Source organism: Telmatherina bonti, assembly GCF_933228915.1.
Source record: "Telmatherina bonti genome assembly, chromosome: 12".
In the NCBI taxonomy this organism is placed as follows: domain Eukaryota; kingdom Metazoa; phylum Chordata; class Actinopteri; order Atheriniformes; family Telmatherinidae; genus Telmatherina; species Telmatherina bonti.
The window spans coordinates 25,002,391-25,019,561 of record NC_136610.1 but is presented as its reverse complement, the minus strand read 5'-3'; the positions used below and the strand labels follow the sequence as shown (position 1 = coordinate 25,019,561).

At 38.4% G+C, this 17,171-nt stretch overlaps 1 protein-coding gene across 1 annotated transcript in view; it reads left to right on the top strand.

The window, feature by feature from the left end:
- The window catches only part of ssrp1a (structure specific recognition protein 1a), a 17,187-nt gene extending 490 nt beyond the window's left edge, over window positions 1-16,697 (top strand). The window contains exons 2-18 of the mRNA XM_079250476.1: window positions 291-370; window positions 1,414-1,599; window positions 5,148-5,253; window positions 5,477-5,670; window positions 6,494-6,594; window positions 7,647-7,776; window positions 7,870-7,973; window positions 8,333-8,461; window positions 8,562-8,783; window positions 10,953-11,025; window positions 14,267-14,399; window positions 14,497-14,542; window positions 14,672-14,804; window positions 14,913-15,080; window positions 15,354-15,448; window positions 15,550-15,727; window positions 16,222-16,697. Coding sequence (XP_079106602.1) covers window positions 317-370; window positions 1,414-1,599; window positions 5,148-5,253; window positions 5,477-5,670; window positions 6,494-6,594; window positions 7,647-7,776; window positions 7,870-7,973; window positions 8,333-8,461; window positions 8,562-8,783; window positions 10,953-11,025; window positions 14,267-14,399; window positions 14,497-14,542; window positions 14,672-14,804; window positions 14,913-15,080; window positions 15,354-15,448; window positions 15,550-15,727; window positions 16,222-16,287 — 2,118 coding nt within the window. The 5' untranslated portion in view covers window positions 291-316 and the 3' untranslated portion in view covers window positions 16,288-16,697. The remainder of the gene's footprint in view (window positions 1-290; window positions 371-1,413; window positions 1,600-5,147; window positions 5,254-5,476; window positions 5,671-6,493; window positions 6,595-7,646; window positions 7,777-7,869; window positions 7,974-8,332; window positions 8,462-8,561; window positions 8,784-10,952; window positions 11,026-14,266; window positions 14,400-14,496; window positions 14,543-14,671; window positions 14,805-14,912; window positions 15,081-15,353; window positions 15,449-15,549; window positions 15,728-16,221) is intronic.
- The last annotated feature ends 474 nt before the right edge of the window (window positions 16,698-17,171 follow it).

Genomic DNA, 17,171 nt, shown 5'->3' with positions numbered 1-17,171 from the left:
ATGTTACTTTGTTCATTTTTTTCAGCTTTTGTAAATAATAAGTTCATTTTGTGTTTGATCAGTTTCAGAATACAAAAGTAAATTATATTAGCTGTTATAGTACGTACATATACATATACATTGTTTTTGTGCAGTTGATAATGAGCCGGTTTCTTAGTTACTCTAAGTATGACTTTCATGTTTTTATTAGTTGTTTCCAGAGCTCAAACTTACGGAAGCACACAGAAAGATAATTTTAAGGATATTAATGGGTGCACTATGTTTGATTATGTCCATGTGTCTGCCTATAGAGCATCAGTCATCGCCTGTAGCTAACATGGGAGACACGCTGGAATTCAATGAGATCTACCAGGAAGTCAAAGGTTCTTGGGTCAGTATTGTCATCATCCTTTTTACATTAATTATTTTTCTATATGTGTTTGAAAAGGGTGTTCATTAACACATTAAAGCCAAATGCAGCTCATGAGTGTAATTACATTAGTGTTCGTTAAGCAATCGATTTAGTATTTACTGGGATTATATTTGTCATTTGTTTGAAGAAGTAATTTTAGAATGAGAACGGTCAACTTTCACATAAGGACTATCATTCTTCAGGATCTGCACTAGAAAATATGATGAGCTGAGGTGTATTTTTTACATCATTCCTATGTCATGCTTTGTATGTTGCCTGAGTAAAAGAGCAAACCATTATTCTGATTTTGAGCTAGTTAAACTATTAATATGGTAATCTTCATATTAATCTGGGAGCAACTAAATATACATACATATATACATATATAATCTTTAATCACTTGATCACTTTTATTCTCATTCAGGAAAATTTCATCAAAGATGCACATCAGAGCAAAATAATGATATAGGGTCAGCAGTGAAAAGGAAACTTTATCAATAAAAACAGCTGAGATTTAAAAAAAAAAAAAAGTGATGAAATACTGGTGCGGTAATGGAGTGAATGAAATAAGTCTAAAACAAGAAAATAAATAGGTCAATCCCCAGTTCTTTGTTTTTTCAACATTCAGGATCAGCTTCATTCTTCCACATCATTCCATAAAGGATATAAATGGATGCATGTGTATGTATGCATTCATGTATGTATATATAGATGTATCACTTTAGGCATAGCATAAATGTGTATCGCAAGGCTCATCAACTTGGATCCTTGATGGCTACCATCCTGCAGGTGTTTCTTCGCTGCAACACCCCTGACCCTAATCAATGACTTATTAACAGAAAGGTGTGTAAGATGACAACAAGTTGTTGGTGAACTCATTTGAATCAAATGTGTTGTATCAGGGAAACACAGGTTTTGCTAATCCAGTAGTCAATATCTGTTTTCCCCTTTACTGTGTACAAAGTAATCTTGGAGCTTCAGATTCCAAGATTTTTAGTCAAGTTTACTTTCTCTAACTACAGAATGACGGGCGGCTGCGTTTCAGCAAACAAAATGTGGTGTATAAGAGCAGCAAGACGGGGAAGGTGGACAGCATCCCAGCTACTGATCTCAGCCTGGCTCAGTGGAGGCGAGTGTGTTTAGGTCACGGCATCAAACTTGGTACCAGCACGGGGCACATCTACAAATATGATGGTTTCAGGGACACGGTGAGTTCAGCACAAGACTGTCAGACAGAGAAAACTCTGCCTGATGCTGTTCTTAAGCTTTTACACAAAAAATGTTTTTCTGTTTTTTGTTTTTTTTTCCCTGTGAATTAATTGATTGTTTCCATGTTTGAGAACTGGGGAATATTTCAGCTTGACACACACTTCTGGTTTAGTCAGCGCTGTGTTTATGGCAAAGAGTGTAACACAAGCATAGTGGACCGCTTATAAACAACTTCCGCTCCCTGCTTGACGTTTCCACACAAAAGCACTACCATCTTGTGAAAATGCCACCACTTGAGTGTGTGGGTTTCAGTCAGAACTCTGGGAATGAGTCTGCTCTTCACCTCAAAGCTTAATGGGATTAATGAGGGAAACCAGTACTAACATGTGTGTTCCATAAACACACATGTTAGTAATACAGCTCTTGTGAGTCAGTGTTTATATCAGCCCATGAAGCTGTTTGGCTCAGAAAGAAAAAGATATTTTTTATTTATGATGTTCTTTTAAATTGTTGGGGTGGTTTTATGTTTTTGTTTTTGTTTTGTTTTACTTTTTAACATTCTTTTCCCTGCTGCTCTGAGCGTATGGGGAATGTCAACATTCAAGTGTAGAACTATGGTGGAGCGGTGGATGAAACCTGGATTTTGTAAACATCTCCTGGGGTTAATCAGCATATTTTGGGGGGAGGGAGGTTAGATCCTCTTGTCCTGGAGCGTGGGCTGTGATGTCATTGTTTATTATCCCATAGTTAGTGCCGGTAATCGAGAATTGGCTGGAGGTTTAGCTGCTGGCATGCAGAGCAGACACTTTTGATTCATCTTTCCCTGTGAAATGTCCTTGAGGTAGACAGTGAATCTCTGCCAGAGAGTCTGTTATATAGATGACCTGTAATTGTCATCAGGAGGAGCAGGGGGTGGAGAAGCATCTCCCTTTTACAATGAACAGCCTCAACACTAAACCTACTGCCAGACAGAGTGAGTAATATGTATTATGTTCTAAAAAAAAATGCTCTGTTCTGTGTCAGAAAGTTGGGTCCCACCTGCCTAAACCTAGCTGTAGACCAAAATCACAACTCAGTTCAACTTTTAAGTTTGCCCGCTGGGTTCCAGACCAACCAGATCTCACCTGATTGAGTAGCTCAGGGAAATACCTTTTAAAAGGCTGATGCTCACCCACAGAGCCCCCAGCCAACAGTTCAGACCCTTCAAAGGTCCTTTGCTAACTTCCTGTGCCAGACACACAACACTGTCACAGTGGGATCAACATATATCGTGCGGGTGGTTTTAATTTTGTGGCTGATTGTTGTATAATGGCACCGTGATTAGTCTAAAGCATCACTGAATTATGAGCACAGTGTCGGATGAAGGCTGCAGCCCACACTGTGGGATGCATTTTGCTTTTAAAAATGGCTATTGAACTTCTGAGCGACTTTGTCTCGAGTAAAAACCTTTCATACCCTAAATCTCATAGTGTTTCTTACAAATAAACATTTTATTTTTATAAGATGACAGGATATTTACAGCCATTTAGTTAATTGTCATTGCCATCACATGGCTTGATGTGACCTGGCTTAGGCATCTTCAATGTATCTGTAAGTTTTATGGAATTTAAAGGTGAGCGTCTCAAAGTATCATGACTTTTGCTTTAGGATATTTTGGCAGGTATGTATACAATCCAAACAATGAGTAGATGGTGAAAATATTTGTTGGTAAATTTCTAATTGAATGCTCAATTGAATGCTTGATAAGTTTTCTTCTAAAGCAAAGAAAACACACAAGAGCTCATTTGTCGCAGATATAGCGCCAGGGCAAAGTTTTTAGTTCCCCAGTTTTAGCATTGAATTAATACAGATTTGTTGTGTGGAAGAGTTCCTGTACATTTGCTTGTGTTCTTTTTTTTTTTTAAAACTACAGACTATATTTTCAAGGAAAGAATTGGGATCATTAGAGATGGATAATAGTATAATAAAGTTAGGTTTAAACAGTCTCTATTTAATAGTAAAACTCATGTGTCAGATTAGTGTAGAACTGTTCCTGATGATACACACAGTCAAATGGAAAAAAAAAAAAAAAACCTTCCTCAGTTGTAAGATTTATTGAACTAGACATTAAAAATAATAGTCAGGTCCTCTTATCAGGTGTTAATATTATGTTGATAACAACAACACTGTATATAATATCATTTTGTTATTTATGAAACAAAACTTGAGATCGTGGAAAAACCTAATACACCCTCACTTTGAGCTTGTTTTTTAGTGAGAGGATCTTGTCACCTAATTTGTGCAACAGAACAATGGTCAAATCTCCAGCATAGTGGCTCAAAAAGTAAATTATGAAGGTGTTGCAATGGCCCAGTCATTGCAGTCTCCTTAACTTCATTAAAATGAGGTGGGACCTGTTGAGAGCTGTGCATACATGCATGCAAACCTAAGTGTCACCTTAGTCACACGTGAATTCTGCATTTTCACTTGGCTCTGCATAAATGTTGACATGGCATGATCTGTTTTGTTGTCGTTTATCTGAGATTGTGTTTATCTATGTAATTAAGTCCTGACAAAAAAAAAATTTCTTTTTTAAATTTTTTTTAATTTTATTTATTTATTTATTTTTTACATAAACCACACATGACCCAAACCAGATACACACACCATTAGAATTGTAAGATGTTGTTTAGGGAGAGAAATTCCCTTGTTTGTTTGTTTGTTTGTTTGTTTGTTTGTGTGTGTGTGTGTGTGTGTGTAAAGTTTGAAAATGTATTAATAGAAGACAGGTGAAGTGGTCACATTGGATGTGTGTGTGTTTTAGAGATGGAGTCAGTGTTTGTTTGTATTAAATGAGCTATGCAACAACAATCTGTACAAACTGATTTAATGCATTAACACATCCACCCACCCTCCCGCTCCTATCAAAACAGTTCCTTAATCCAGGTCAACAAACATGCTGATTAATGTTCATGTGTGCACACACACACACAGAAACTCAAACATTAACACATACAGACTTTCTAGGCTCTAATTGGCTGTAATAACCTTAAGGACAGGCAGATATCCAGGTGCATTTATTTGCTTTCCCACAGAGTCCTGTACTCTGCACACACCCACACCCCAATCACTTCCACATGTGTTTGTACTACCTTTACAGTGTGTCTGTGTGTGTGCCTGTGTCTCATTGACCATGTGTTTGTCACTGTGCATGAGTCCAGTTGTAAGCGAGCCTGCAGGATAAATAAACGGGCTGATTGTCGGTGCTGGTGTGGCATTTGGGTCGATGGGCGGGGGGGTTAGAATGAATGGGCTACATTCACCTCCTGTGTTCCCAAGTGGAGTAGTTACAGTTGCGATTAATTATCCCCACATCCCTGCTTCTTAGGTGGCATTTTTATAAGCTTTGACCCCTGCAGATCCAGCGCATTTTCAGCTTTGCTAATGTTGAACTTTTTTCTCCCTCCATTGTTTTCTTCTCTTCCTCTCTCTTCAACTCATTTTCAAGCTTCACCTCATGTCTCCTCACTATTTTTTTTTTTTTAATACTGTCTCTGTGACCCAACAGGACTTTGAGAAGATTTCAGAGTTTTTCAAGGCTAACTACAAAGTGGAGTTGACAGAAAAGGACATGTGTGTGAAGGGCTGGAACTGGGGAACAGCCAAATTCTCAGGTAAAAATTCACCAAACTGTTTTACAGGATCACAATCTGTTTTTAATAGAAAAATAGGAAAACAATTTACTGAGTGCACTGAATGTAATCTTTCCAGGTCAAAGTTTCTATGAATAACTAAAAAGCTGATCTGTAGGATGATGTTTAGGATGTTTCAGTCATGATTAGAAGTTAAGGTATGGCTGATGTACAGATTCATTTATTCACTCTGCTTTTATCACAGGGCCGCTTTTATCGTTCGACATTAATGACAACGCAGCATTCGAAATCCCGCTGTCCAACGTTTCCCAGTGCGCTACAGGGAAGAATGAAGTCACCTTGGAGTTTCACCAGAATGACGACACAGAGGTCTCCCTGATGGAGGTCCGATTCTATGTCCCGCCCAGCCAAGCCGATGAAAGACAAGACCCTGTAGAGGTGAGGATGCATGGTCTACTTCACAAGCAGTTACCTCTTTAGGTGCATGTGTATTGTGTTTTGTTTTTATTTAGGTGGGACTTCAACCTGTTAATTAGGATTAAATAAATACAGAAAAATTGACACATATTTGTCCTCCTATTTCATATTTAAGGAGAAACTTTGTGGCAAGATGAGCATGCAATGAGCTCCATGTCTTTTAAATGCTGTGGTTATTTTATTTTCCTACCTGCTCACTACCTCAGTCAGCTGTTGTTATAACTATCCATTCAACCTTGCACCAGCAAAAAATATGGAAGCGACAACTTTCCGTTTCCTGCTATTTAGTGTTGGCAATATCCACCTCAAATGTCCGACCAATCACACTCATGCCCCCACGAGAAGAAAGTCATGCTTGCTTGATGCATCGAGAACAAGCTGTGAGCGGTCCACAGTTGCTTCTCTCTGAGATGGTAACATGTCTTACTCTTCTCAATGAGCCGCAGGTTCTGCACAAGCGCCTCCCCCATTCAGAAGCGCTCACGACAGCGTCAGATGACACCCAGCAGCAGCTGTCATGTCTCAGCTGCTTTCAGAGCTCCATGACCAGATGTTTTGATGTGCACATCTGGCCAAATTGACTTTCCATTTACAGAAACTGCAAAAGCACAAAAGACGTCTTTTGACGTCAGAGTAAGGCCTGTTCATTACCCTGTAAGCGGCGTCTTTTGGCTTCTTTGGCAGTGAACGTTCGGATTTAGAAAATATATCAAATGCAACTTTGGCAGCCCATGAGTTAATGTTGGTATAAGTTATAATTTATTTATGTATTTATTTGCTTCAGGCATTTGCCCAGAATGTGTTGTCTAAGGCTGATGTGATCCAGGCCACAGGAGACGCTGTTTGTATCTTCAAAGAGCTGCAGTGTCTTACACCAAGAGGAAGGTAAACTATAACATTCAAACACGAAATGGTTGTCCAAATATGTCCTTTTTTAATTTTACATACGCTGCTCACACACACTTTTAGAAAATATGAATTTGAAGTCATTTGCATGTTTGGATAAGTTTGCAAAAAAGAAAAGGGCATTTTAAAAAGTTGCTGCTGGAGTATTGCAACTAAACTTAATAAAGATGAAAGATTCTCTTTAGCATCACTGTGTCTTTGATGATTTGGCTATTCCTCATGTTTTTTTCCTTTTTTTCTCTTTGTGTTATGGGCCATGAAAAACCCACGCAGCTGAATAGAATAATTACTGTTTGTGGCCGAGGTGGTAAAGTGGTCTACCCACTGATCAGACGGTTTATTGTTCCTTCCACTACCAAATGCCAAAGTGTCTGTGGGTGACGCACTTGATTTGAAGCCGGTCCTACTGCTTAGGAGTGATGGAAATAGTTAGGAGGACAGTCTGAGTGAGCAACGAGTGACAAAAATATTTACATTAGTTTTCTCTTTGAGGCTATTTGCATGTATGTTTATGATGAAATGATTGAACAAAACACAGGAAATTAGTGACACACATGCAAAACATAGCATATATCACTACTTGCTGATTAAAAGGACATATACTAAAGCCTCCTTCACCATACCTCATAAAGGAAACATTTTTTTTTTATCATTTTAGCATGGGTCTTATAGCAGGGACAGTTTTAATTTGCATGTGATCTTTAAGAAGAAACATGCAGACTGTCTTCTTGGATGAGTTTGCATTCAATGATGTGTTTTCCAGAAATTCATGTAAACAAAATACAATCTTTACAACTCTTAATGGATGGATGAAGATACGCTGCTGGGGCATCAGTTCCACAGTCTGATCTGCAGAAGAAAAGGATTTTACAGACAGTTAAAACAAAGTAATATTTGATCTTTGTTTGTTAAAGCACCAAAGTAGAGAGAAAACAGGATGATGGACCTTTGATGATAACTTGATCTGTTTTACCTTATTTTATACAGAGGGTCCAGTCCTTTTTCATTTATCTTTTTGCGTCTTCCTTCAGGTATGACATTCGTATCTACCCAACATTCCTTCACTTGCATGGTAAGACTTTTGACTACAAGATTCCCTACACCACCGTCCTCCGTCTCTTCCTGCTGCCACACAAGGATCAGAGGCAGATGTTCTTCGTGGTAAGTGAACTACCCTGCCTTTTCTGGTGTTTCATTATTAACAATCTCTAAGTATAATTTTGTTAATTGTTTTTTGCATTTTTGTTATCATAGATCAGTCTGGATCCTCCTATCAAGCAGGGTCAGACGCGTTATCACTTTCTCATTCTGCTCTTCTCTAAAGAGGAGAATATTAACCTTACCCTCAACATGAGCGAGTGAGTATGTGGTGATGGAGGAGGCCTTGATTCTTTTTTTTTTTTTTTTTTTGAGGTGCTGTGACCGATGGGCTGTTTTTTTCACAGAAGTAACAGCTTAATAATGCTGCAAAGAGATGTTATAACGCATCTGTCCACTAGGGGGAGCCAGAGAACTGAAAGGGATTTTTATGCATTTATAAAATATCAGCAGTGATTGCAGCTCTTTGCGTGGCTGCTCATAAACCCCAGAGAAGTGTTAGCTTTGGGTCAGTGGCACCATTGTTTCCTGTAAAACTTATTCACATACAGTATTCAGGTAGTAGTTGTTTTAGTGCATACATGATCTGCCTACAAAATCTGTCTTCTGTGTGCAACAGGGAGGATGTTGAGCGGCGTTTTGAAGGAAAACTCAGCAAAAATATGTCAGGGTCTCTTTACGAGATGGTCAGCAGAGTGATGAAGGCCCTGGTGAACCGCAAGATCACTGTACCAGGAAACTTCCAAGGGTTGGCATGTTTATTATTCACACAGCCTACATATTTTATGTCCTAATGATAAACATCTAATTAAACCTTCCTCTTTCTTTGTCTTTTTTGTTACCATCAGACACTCTGGAGCTCAGTGCATCACCTGCTCCTACAAGGCATCTTCCGGCCTCCTCTATCCTCTGGAGAGAGGCTTCATCTATGTCCACAAACCCCCTGTTCACTTGCGTTTTGAGGAAATCTCCTGTGTCAACTTTGCCAGAGGCACCACCACAACGCGTTCCTTTGACTTTGAGATTGAGACCAAACAAGGCAACCAGTATACTTTCAGCAGCATTGAGAGGTGATGTGGCCACAAACTCTTCGGTCAGATGTAACCATTATTCTTTAGTTGTCAGACCCCGAACAAAAATTAATGAATCACCACTCACACCACTGTAAGGTTGTTCAGGAAAGTAAAGACAAATGAAAGCCATGATTTATAAATCTCATAAACCCATATTTTGTTCTAAATCAAACATAAATAACATAGCAGATACTGAATCTGTGTCATTTTACCATTTCATACCAGATCTTTGCCCATTTTTACTTTGATGGCAGCAACACATCTTAATCGAATTGGAACCTGATGATGATTATCATTTCTGCAGTTTTAGAAGAAGAATTTTGTCATTATTTTCCAATGTAGGATTCTAGCTGCTCAACAGCACTGAGGCTTTGATGCAACATGTTTCTATTCATGATGTGCCAAATGTTTTCTGCAGGTGAAAGGTACTGCACACAGAAATTCCTCCTGATTCTCTAAATCTTTTGAAATGATACTCTGAAGATGGTGTGATGTTCAGTCTTCACTATTTTAGACTAAAGAAAAAATTATTTATATTGTTTTAAATTGTTGGTGCATCTGTCCATCTCTAAATCAATGAGGCTCTCCACCATTTTGTTGCTCAACACATCAAAACCCTTCCTTTTGATGTGTTGCTGCCACATTAATTCTATTAGTTTTACTTATTTATATCTCTCAGATCAAATAACGAGGAAACATTTAATCACTTTTTATTTGTATTTCTGAAATCAAAAGTTCACAAAACTTAACCCAATAAGGAAAGCTGTCAGTGTAAACAATGGAAATTATTAGATAATTCCTTAAATTATTTATTTTATACTCACTATTAAAATGGTGGTGGTGGTGGTTACTGGTCACCAGTGTCAGAAATATAGGGAAAAAAGGCAGTGAAATAATATTAAAGAACAAGTAGACCAAGACAAATGTCTAAGTATCAAAACACTTAAAGAGATGTCTGAAAACAGAAAATGCTAAATAAATGGACAGTAAACAGCCATCAGTGTGTTTGATCAAAAGATAAGAACCCTGAAGGAGAAGAGTCTTATACTGTAAAGTCAATCTGCCAGTTGCTGTATGAGAAAGTTATAACGTGAATACTGAGGAGCATTTGCTACGTTTTACATGGGAGTTTTCATTCCGAAGAAAAATTAATTCTGCTTTAAACTGATGATAAAAAACCATGTAAACACTTAAATCCAAATGCAAATTTCTATTTGTAATTAAACTTAATTCCGATGTTAGTGACTGGTTTATTTGCATTTTAATTCCGAACTATTTAATTCCTCTGTCATGTAAACCTTAATTCCGCTCCAAGTTAATTCCGGTTGTTCTGCGCATGCTCGTTACCTTGTCCTGTCCTAATGACGCGTGTTGTTTTGCCTCCCATGTTCAGTGGTCTGTCTTTCTTCTCCTTCTCAGTTGCTGCAAAAAGTGAAGTAGTTTGTTAGTGTTGAGCTGGTTCTTCAAAATTATAATAAAAATAGCATTAAAACTGGTACTTATTATGTAGTTTTTACAAATTACGACTGAAAAGACGAGAAGTAGGGAGCAAACTTTGTTTATTTCTGGTATACGTCATACATCCCGTGCACCCTCTGTCCAATCAGAACCCTTCCCAACCCACCGCTCTAAAGAGGAATTAAGTGAGGACAAGTTTCATGTAAACCTCCATTCGGAATTAGTTTCATGTGAACTTAGGAGAAATTGTTAATTGAGAATTAATTAATTTGGATTTATTAATTCCAAATTAAAAAACACCATGTAACTTTACCCAATGTTTTTCTATACTGAAGCATCTGATTGAAGGCCAAATGTGGTAAAACAAATAGTTCTAGATTTATTATCATGGTTTTGATCAAATAACTAGACAATCTGTTTATAAGCATTGATCTGGTTCTGAGCACAAAATAATGAAGGTTCTCATTTATCTTCATCTTGCATGTTAATGTGAATCTCTGGACTCTTTTCTGTTGCGTCTCTGCTAATCTGACCTTCTGTCTCATCACCAGGGATATAACATGATGCCCACAAGCACTGAACGTCATTCTCTGCTTAACTCTTTTCAAACTTCATGTTGTACTTTCTGTGTCCTTATCTAAACAGAAAATCTCTTTAGTGAATTTCATGTTAATATAAATAATCTTCATTTCCCTTCTTTTCCTCTAGGGAGGAATATGGAAAACTGTTTGACTTTGTTAATGCCAAGAAGCTCAACATCAAGAACAGAGGGTTCAAAGAGGTAATCTAATCTTCATTAAACATGCCACACTTTATAAAAGGAAAATTACTCAAGTTAAAGACATTGATGCTTGTTGCCCCTCTCCTGTGTGTCTGTTCGTGTACCCTTGTAGAAGAAGGTGGGTATGGTCATGGTTATTGTGTGGATAAAGCTCTTGAATCTTACTGGTGTGGAGTGATTCTGATTGCATGGAGTGCAGCTGGTGTGTTACATGAATGATAGGCAATAATCTTGATTTGGTTTCCTGATATCAATGCATTGGGCCAATAATGGGACATGTATTTGGTGCAATGGTGTGTGACTGATAACCAATAACTGGGTGTGTCTGTGTGTGTTTGCATCATGCTGGTTAATGTGCTTCCTGGGGGCTTTTGCTGTTCTTTAACACTCAAAACAGTTGTCATGACAGATGCTTAAGCGCTGATTGTAATGTTTTGCTGACATGTCCGAGCTTTTAGTGGGTCTGATGACAGTCAAAGATCCACTTAGTTGTGCTGGCAGCAAGGCCATCTGTTGTCATGGTGATGGGGTCGGCAGAAGAAGTCAATAAGAATGAATGAAGCTGTTCTACATTTCCACTTAGTGTTTTAATGGCAGCCTTCCTGAGAAGACGTTGCTGTCTAGTGGCAGACATGAATATTGATGTGTGGAGATGGGAGAGACCATGTGGGACTGGAGGAAAATGGTGTGATTGTGGTCTTCGTGGTGATGTTACAACACAGTTGCAAGCCACAAAGGCTTTTAGTGGTATTTTTACCTTTTGGTTTGCTAAAGAGGAAGATATTATGAGAAACTACATAAAACTGGAGACACTTCAGATTTTTGTACTAAATCAGCCATTTAATTACGGTTGCTCCACCGCCATTACTGCTTTTTGTCTCTATTAATCGCTGAAGCCAAAGACTGGTGAAAGGCAAACATAAACTGAACCTGTTTTTAATGCCACAAAGCAGAAATTGGAGTAATAATAAAAAAATTATACAATAAAACAAAAATATTGGTAAAAGCCACTCTTGTTAAAAGTTGTGATTTGAACTGAAAGAAAGTTTACGTAGTCGCATGACTACTTTCTGCAGTATGACTTTAAATTTAATTTATATATGGGGAGATGTGGGGTATTTTCATGGGTGGCGTCAGCCTTTATAAAGCAGTTTAGCTGATGGCTAATTGACATCATGCCCATTTGTGTTTTTAATAATGGTAAACTGACTTATTTAGATTTGCTTAACTTCAACATTTACTGAACTCACATACACAAAAAACCATACAAACACACAACCATACAAAACGATGCCCAGTCACTTAGCTGAAAGAAATGAAAAATCTCCATGTAGGACACAGCATCAGTTCTGTGCTTTAGGTCTGAAGATGATGTGTATGTAGATGCGTGTTGTGGCAGCATGTGAGAAATTTTCTTGTGCTAAAAAGCAAATTAACATTACTGTAAATATTTTATGATCTTAAATAGTTAAACCTTGAAGCCTGATCCAACCCATTCCTACCAAAGCTAAAGCTTATTGAAGCTTCATTACCAATACTGTTAAATTAGTCTGTTTTTTTTTATTTTATGTTCACAGGTAACATTCATATGCAGATAATAATATAAATAGGACATTAAATGATAAGAACTGAAACCGCGTAACTCTCCTATGAAGTTATGTAGTTTTCCAAATGTTAGTCTGAGCTTATCAACATCCATTACTGTCTACCAATATGGCAGTTAGACTGAGGCAAACCGTGTCTGTTTTCTCAGCAACAACAATCTGCTGCCCTTAGAAATACTGCCTGTTAACCAACTTAGTATGTCAGTCGTTCAAGTTTTAGAGGAAGAGAAAGTTTATTAATCTCCCAAGAGAAACACACAATTATACAGTGCTTCACAACAACCACAGTCTTCCAAAGCGCTGGACAGAGAGAAAAACATGGTAAACCTATAAATTATGCACATCAGTTCATTCTCAAATGTCAAAAGGCTCATCTGAGTTAGTAGGACTTCAGCCTGGCCCTAAACAGCAGCAGATCCATGATGGAGCTGGTCCTCTTCGTTACCTTTTATGTCTGTTTCCTTGGAGGGCCACCACATCGTTTACCTTTAACAGTATCCTCTATATTATTATCTCTTCACCAACTAACTATATTTACTCTTGTATTTTTTTCTCTCTTTGATTATTGGTCGTTGCTGGAAGGATTGTTGACATTTTGTCTTCATCTTGACATGGTTCAAGGCTGCATTCAGTATCAGATTAACAACTAAATGTTATGTGGTCTCAAATTGCTGCTGTTAAAGGAAATATTCAAAGTTTAGACAGAATTGTATCACTATATGCACATCAGTGTGGCATTTGTGCTTCTGATGGCCAAAGTGCGAAAAACAGCTTTTGATTAGTGGTGGTATTCCTGACAACTGATGTTGTATGATGCTCATACAATGAACGTCTTTAGACCTGGACAAATGTTCCTTGTTATACTTTTTTTTTTTTTTTTTTAAATTCTGGGAGAGATAATTCTTGGTAGACTTCACTGCATGGTTCACACAAAGGGTTTTCCAAACCCAACAATGGTTTTTATTCTTCTGATTATCTTTACTGCAAATTGATTTGTGTTTCCAGTTCACAAAACAAACAGAAGTATTGACAAGTTTGTTTTTGAGTGATTTTAAGTTGTGGATCTTATAACAAGTCAGACTGGACTTGTTGAACTGGCGTGACACGGTTTTGCTTTGAATAACATTCAGTTGTGACTCAGCACTCATCATACAGAGCTCTTTGACGCTGATTTTAATGATCAAACAAGTTGTCTTCTCATGTTGAAACAATCATTTTACTGAGCATTTAGAGTTAAGTTGTGTTTCCATATTGTATTTTCATTTAGCTGTAAGCGTATGCAGACTCATCTGAGGATGAGACTGTCTGTCCAGTAGCAAAAAAGTTGTTGCATCATACATCTACCTCATACTTGCATCTCACTAGACGGTCCTGTTGTATGCTTGTAGATCATGTTGTTTCTGAGACAGAAATGTAATCAGCTGCACTGGTTTTTTTAAGCATTAACTTTTGAGCTGGTGGAAATGATCTGGGACTTCAATCTGAAACTGGGAGAGGTCTTTTCTTAGTCTAATAATTAATCCTGGTACTGGTTAATTACAGTCGTGAGGGATTAATTGATTCACTCTTCTCTCTAAGGTTTTGTGGGTTTTGTTGTTTTTTGGCAGGGTTTTGTTGACTGTGCAGTGTGTTTTCAGGGCATGAAAGGCAAAATTGATGAGTACAGCGATTCGGATGAAGACCAGCATGATGCCTACCTGGAAAGGATGAAGGCTGAGGGGAAGATCAGAGAAGAGGGTAATGACAGCGATGAATCAGATGCTGGAAGCGGTGAGTAATCAAAGAAAGAGGCCGACAGCATCTTCAGCACATCAGTAAGCTCTGATGTGCTGAATTGATGATGAATGATTTTGTATTCATCCTTTAGATGAGTCGTTCAACCCTGGGGAGGAAGATGATGACATTGCAGAAGAGTAAGTGGCTTTTTCCCTTCAATTTAGTTGTATTTAGTCCATTAATCAGTTTTTCTAAGATGAGCTAAAAGCGCTTGCTTGTTACTCGATTGTTGGCATGTGACTGTCAGTGCTGCTTCCTTTCCTTAGATACGACAGCAACGCCACTGCGAGCGACAGCAGTGAAGAGGGGGATGAAAGTGAAGATGAAAGTGCAAAGAAGAAAAAGGTCAAAAAGGCCAAAGTGGTGAAAGAGAAAAAAGAGAGAAAGCCACGCAAAGAGGTGGGAGACCAGTTGGAGAAAAGGGGAGATAAATATTGGGATGTAAAAGTACTTAAAATAGACTTTATTGTACCAGAAACTGCAGCATTACACACTGTTTTTGTGCAGAAGAAGCAGAAAGATACTGGTGGTCCAAAGAGGCCGATGAGTGCCTACATGCTTTGGCTGAACTCCAGTCGAGAGCGAATCAAGTCGGAGAACCCTGGCATCTCCATCACAGAGATCTCTAAGAAGGCTGGCGAGATGTGGAGACAGCTCAGCAAAGACGAGAAGGAGGTGAGGGAGATGAGAACAGAAAATTAACTATTAGGTCTATTCTTCTGTGGCACAAATCAGTGTTTTTATTTTGCATCAAAAGCAGTGATAAATGTTAGCTTTTCATACTGAATCATTGGAGAATTGCCCTAAATCTGCAGCTATGTCATCTCTGTAGTTTTTTATGGATTGGGTTTTATGTTATTGTATCTGACCTCAAAGGCACAAAACTCTGCCAATGCAGAGCAACATTATGGTAAACTTGAGTTGTTCTCATGGTTATGTTTCTTACAGGAGTGGGAAACAAAGGCAGGGGAAGCAAAGAGGCAGTACGACAAAGCAAAGAAGGAGTACAAAGAGAGCGGGGGGTCAGCTTCAAGTTCCAAGAAGTAAGGCTGCAACACAAGTTTCGTTGATCTATTTTTCTCAATTAGGCCCGTTTTTATTATCTGACTTCTTTTATTTCTTTTGTTCACTTTTCTTTCATTAGGGAAAGCAAAAAGTCTGGAGGCAAGAAAGACGACAAGAAGAGAAAGTCTGCTGGTGGCGGAGACAAGGAAAGGGAGCGTGGAGGAGGCAACGACAGCTTCAAGAGCCGAGAGTTCATCGAGACCAGCGAGGAGAGTTCCTCAGACTCCGACCACAAGAGCAAGTCCAAGAGGAAGAAGGTACAACCTGTAATGATAAATGCCACAAACCATTTGAAGCTATTGTGACTAATAATTCCTTGTCTGCATGTATCTTCTCACCACACAACACTTCCTGTAGTCGGTGTGAAATGGGATGGAGAGGTAAATAGAGTATCAAAATGGACACAATATTGTAAGGAAGGATAATAATGTTTACTGTAGCTTAAAGACTGAACTTGAGTATTTTTTGTTCTCGTTTTTAATATAAATAGCTCTTCAGCTAAAACATTTTAAGCAGGTGTCATTTAAAATGGTCATTTATCGTGGAACAGAATAGACTTTAGTCATGACACTTGCAACTACAACAAAACTGCAGGTACTCCGCACAGCCACTGTGCAAAAAACAGTACAGTCCAAATCATGCTATTGAACTAAATGATCTTTTCTCATAAGTCATGCTTGAAAACTTATAATACAGCATCATATTGATAACACTGAGTTCTCCTTGTCAATGTTTTTTTTTTTTCTTGCAGGAATCGGATGAAGAGGATGAAGAGGCTGTGTCTACACCTGCCAGCTCAGAGGAAGAGTCTGACTAAGCTCATAATTACAGTTGATACACACAAACTAAGGACCAACCGTTCATACATTGATTTCAGACCATTAACAAACTTTGAGTTGTACTTTTTTTTTCTACATGTTTAGTTTTAAGAGTACAAACTCTGATGTTTTCGCTAAATCTGGGAAGTGTTATGTAATATTGGAGCGGGTCTGCTACTGGCAGCTCAGTGCATCGATGGGTTGTGCCATTTGACTCTCCTGAAGGATTTTCCATTCAACTCATGAGGTTGGTTGTTAGATGAATAACGCTGAGGATTGTAGGAGTGACTAGCCGATTCATGTGGAACGCGGAGTAGCCGAATTTAGTTCCTCCTGTGTAGTGCTTTTTAAAAACGACAATTGTTATTTGAAATGTCATGTTTTCAGTCTGAGATAAATAATTTTCAATAAATTCTCACTTTTTTATTTTTGTTTTTTTTGTTGACACCAACCATTGTTTGCTTGTGTGTGACCCTGTGTGTACTTTCTAAAAGACACAAAACCAAAACACGACACTTCTATTAAAGCATTTGAAAACCAGTTATACCAGTGCAGTATGGCAGCAGCCTCCCCCAGTAGCTCAGCAGTGATGCCTGAAGAAACTGCTCTGAATCAGATCAGCGAGCATGACCTAAAAGTCTGAGGTGTTTAGCCACCCGTCACACTCCCCAGATACCAATCTGATGGCATCTTCAGGCATTTGTGGGAAGGAAGCTTCATCCATGAAGACCCCTCCGCACAACCTAGAGTGCTCAAAAGATCTATTGCAGGACTACCAGTTCAGTCCTATTGGAGGCAGTCCTGCAGGTTTTCAGTGTGTTCCTGCCACAACACTCATTTTTAGGATATTATCCATCCCTGTATGAACAGTGTAGCATCTTCT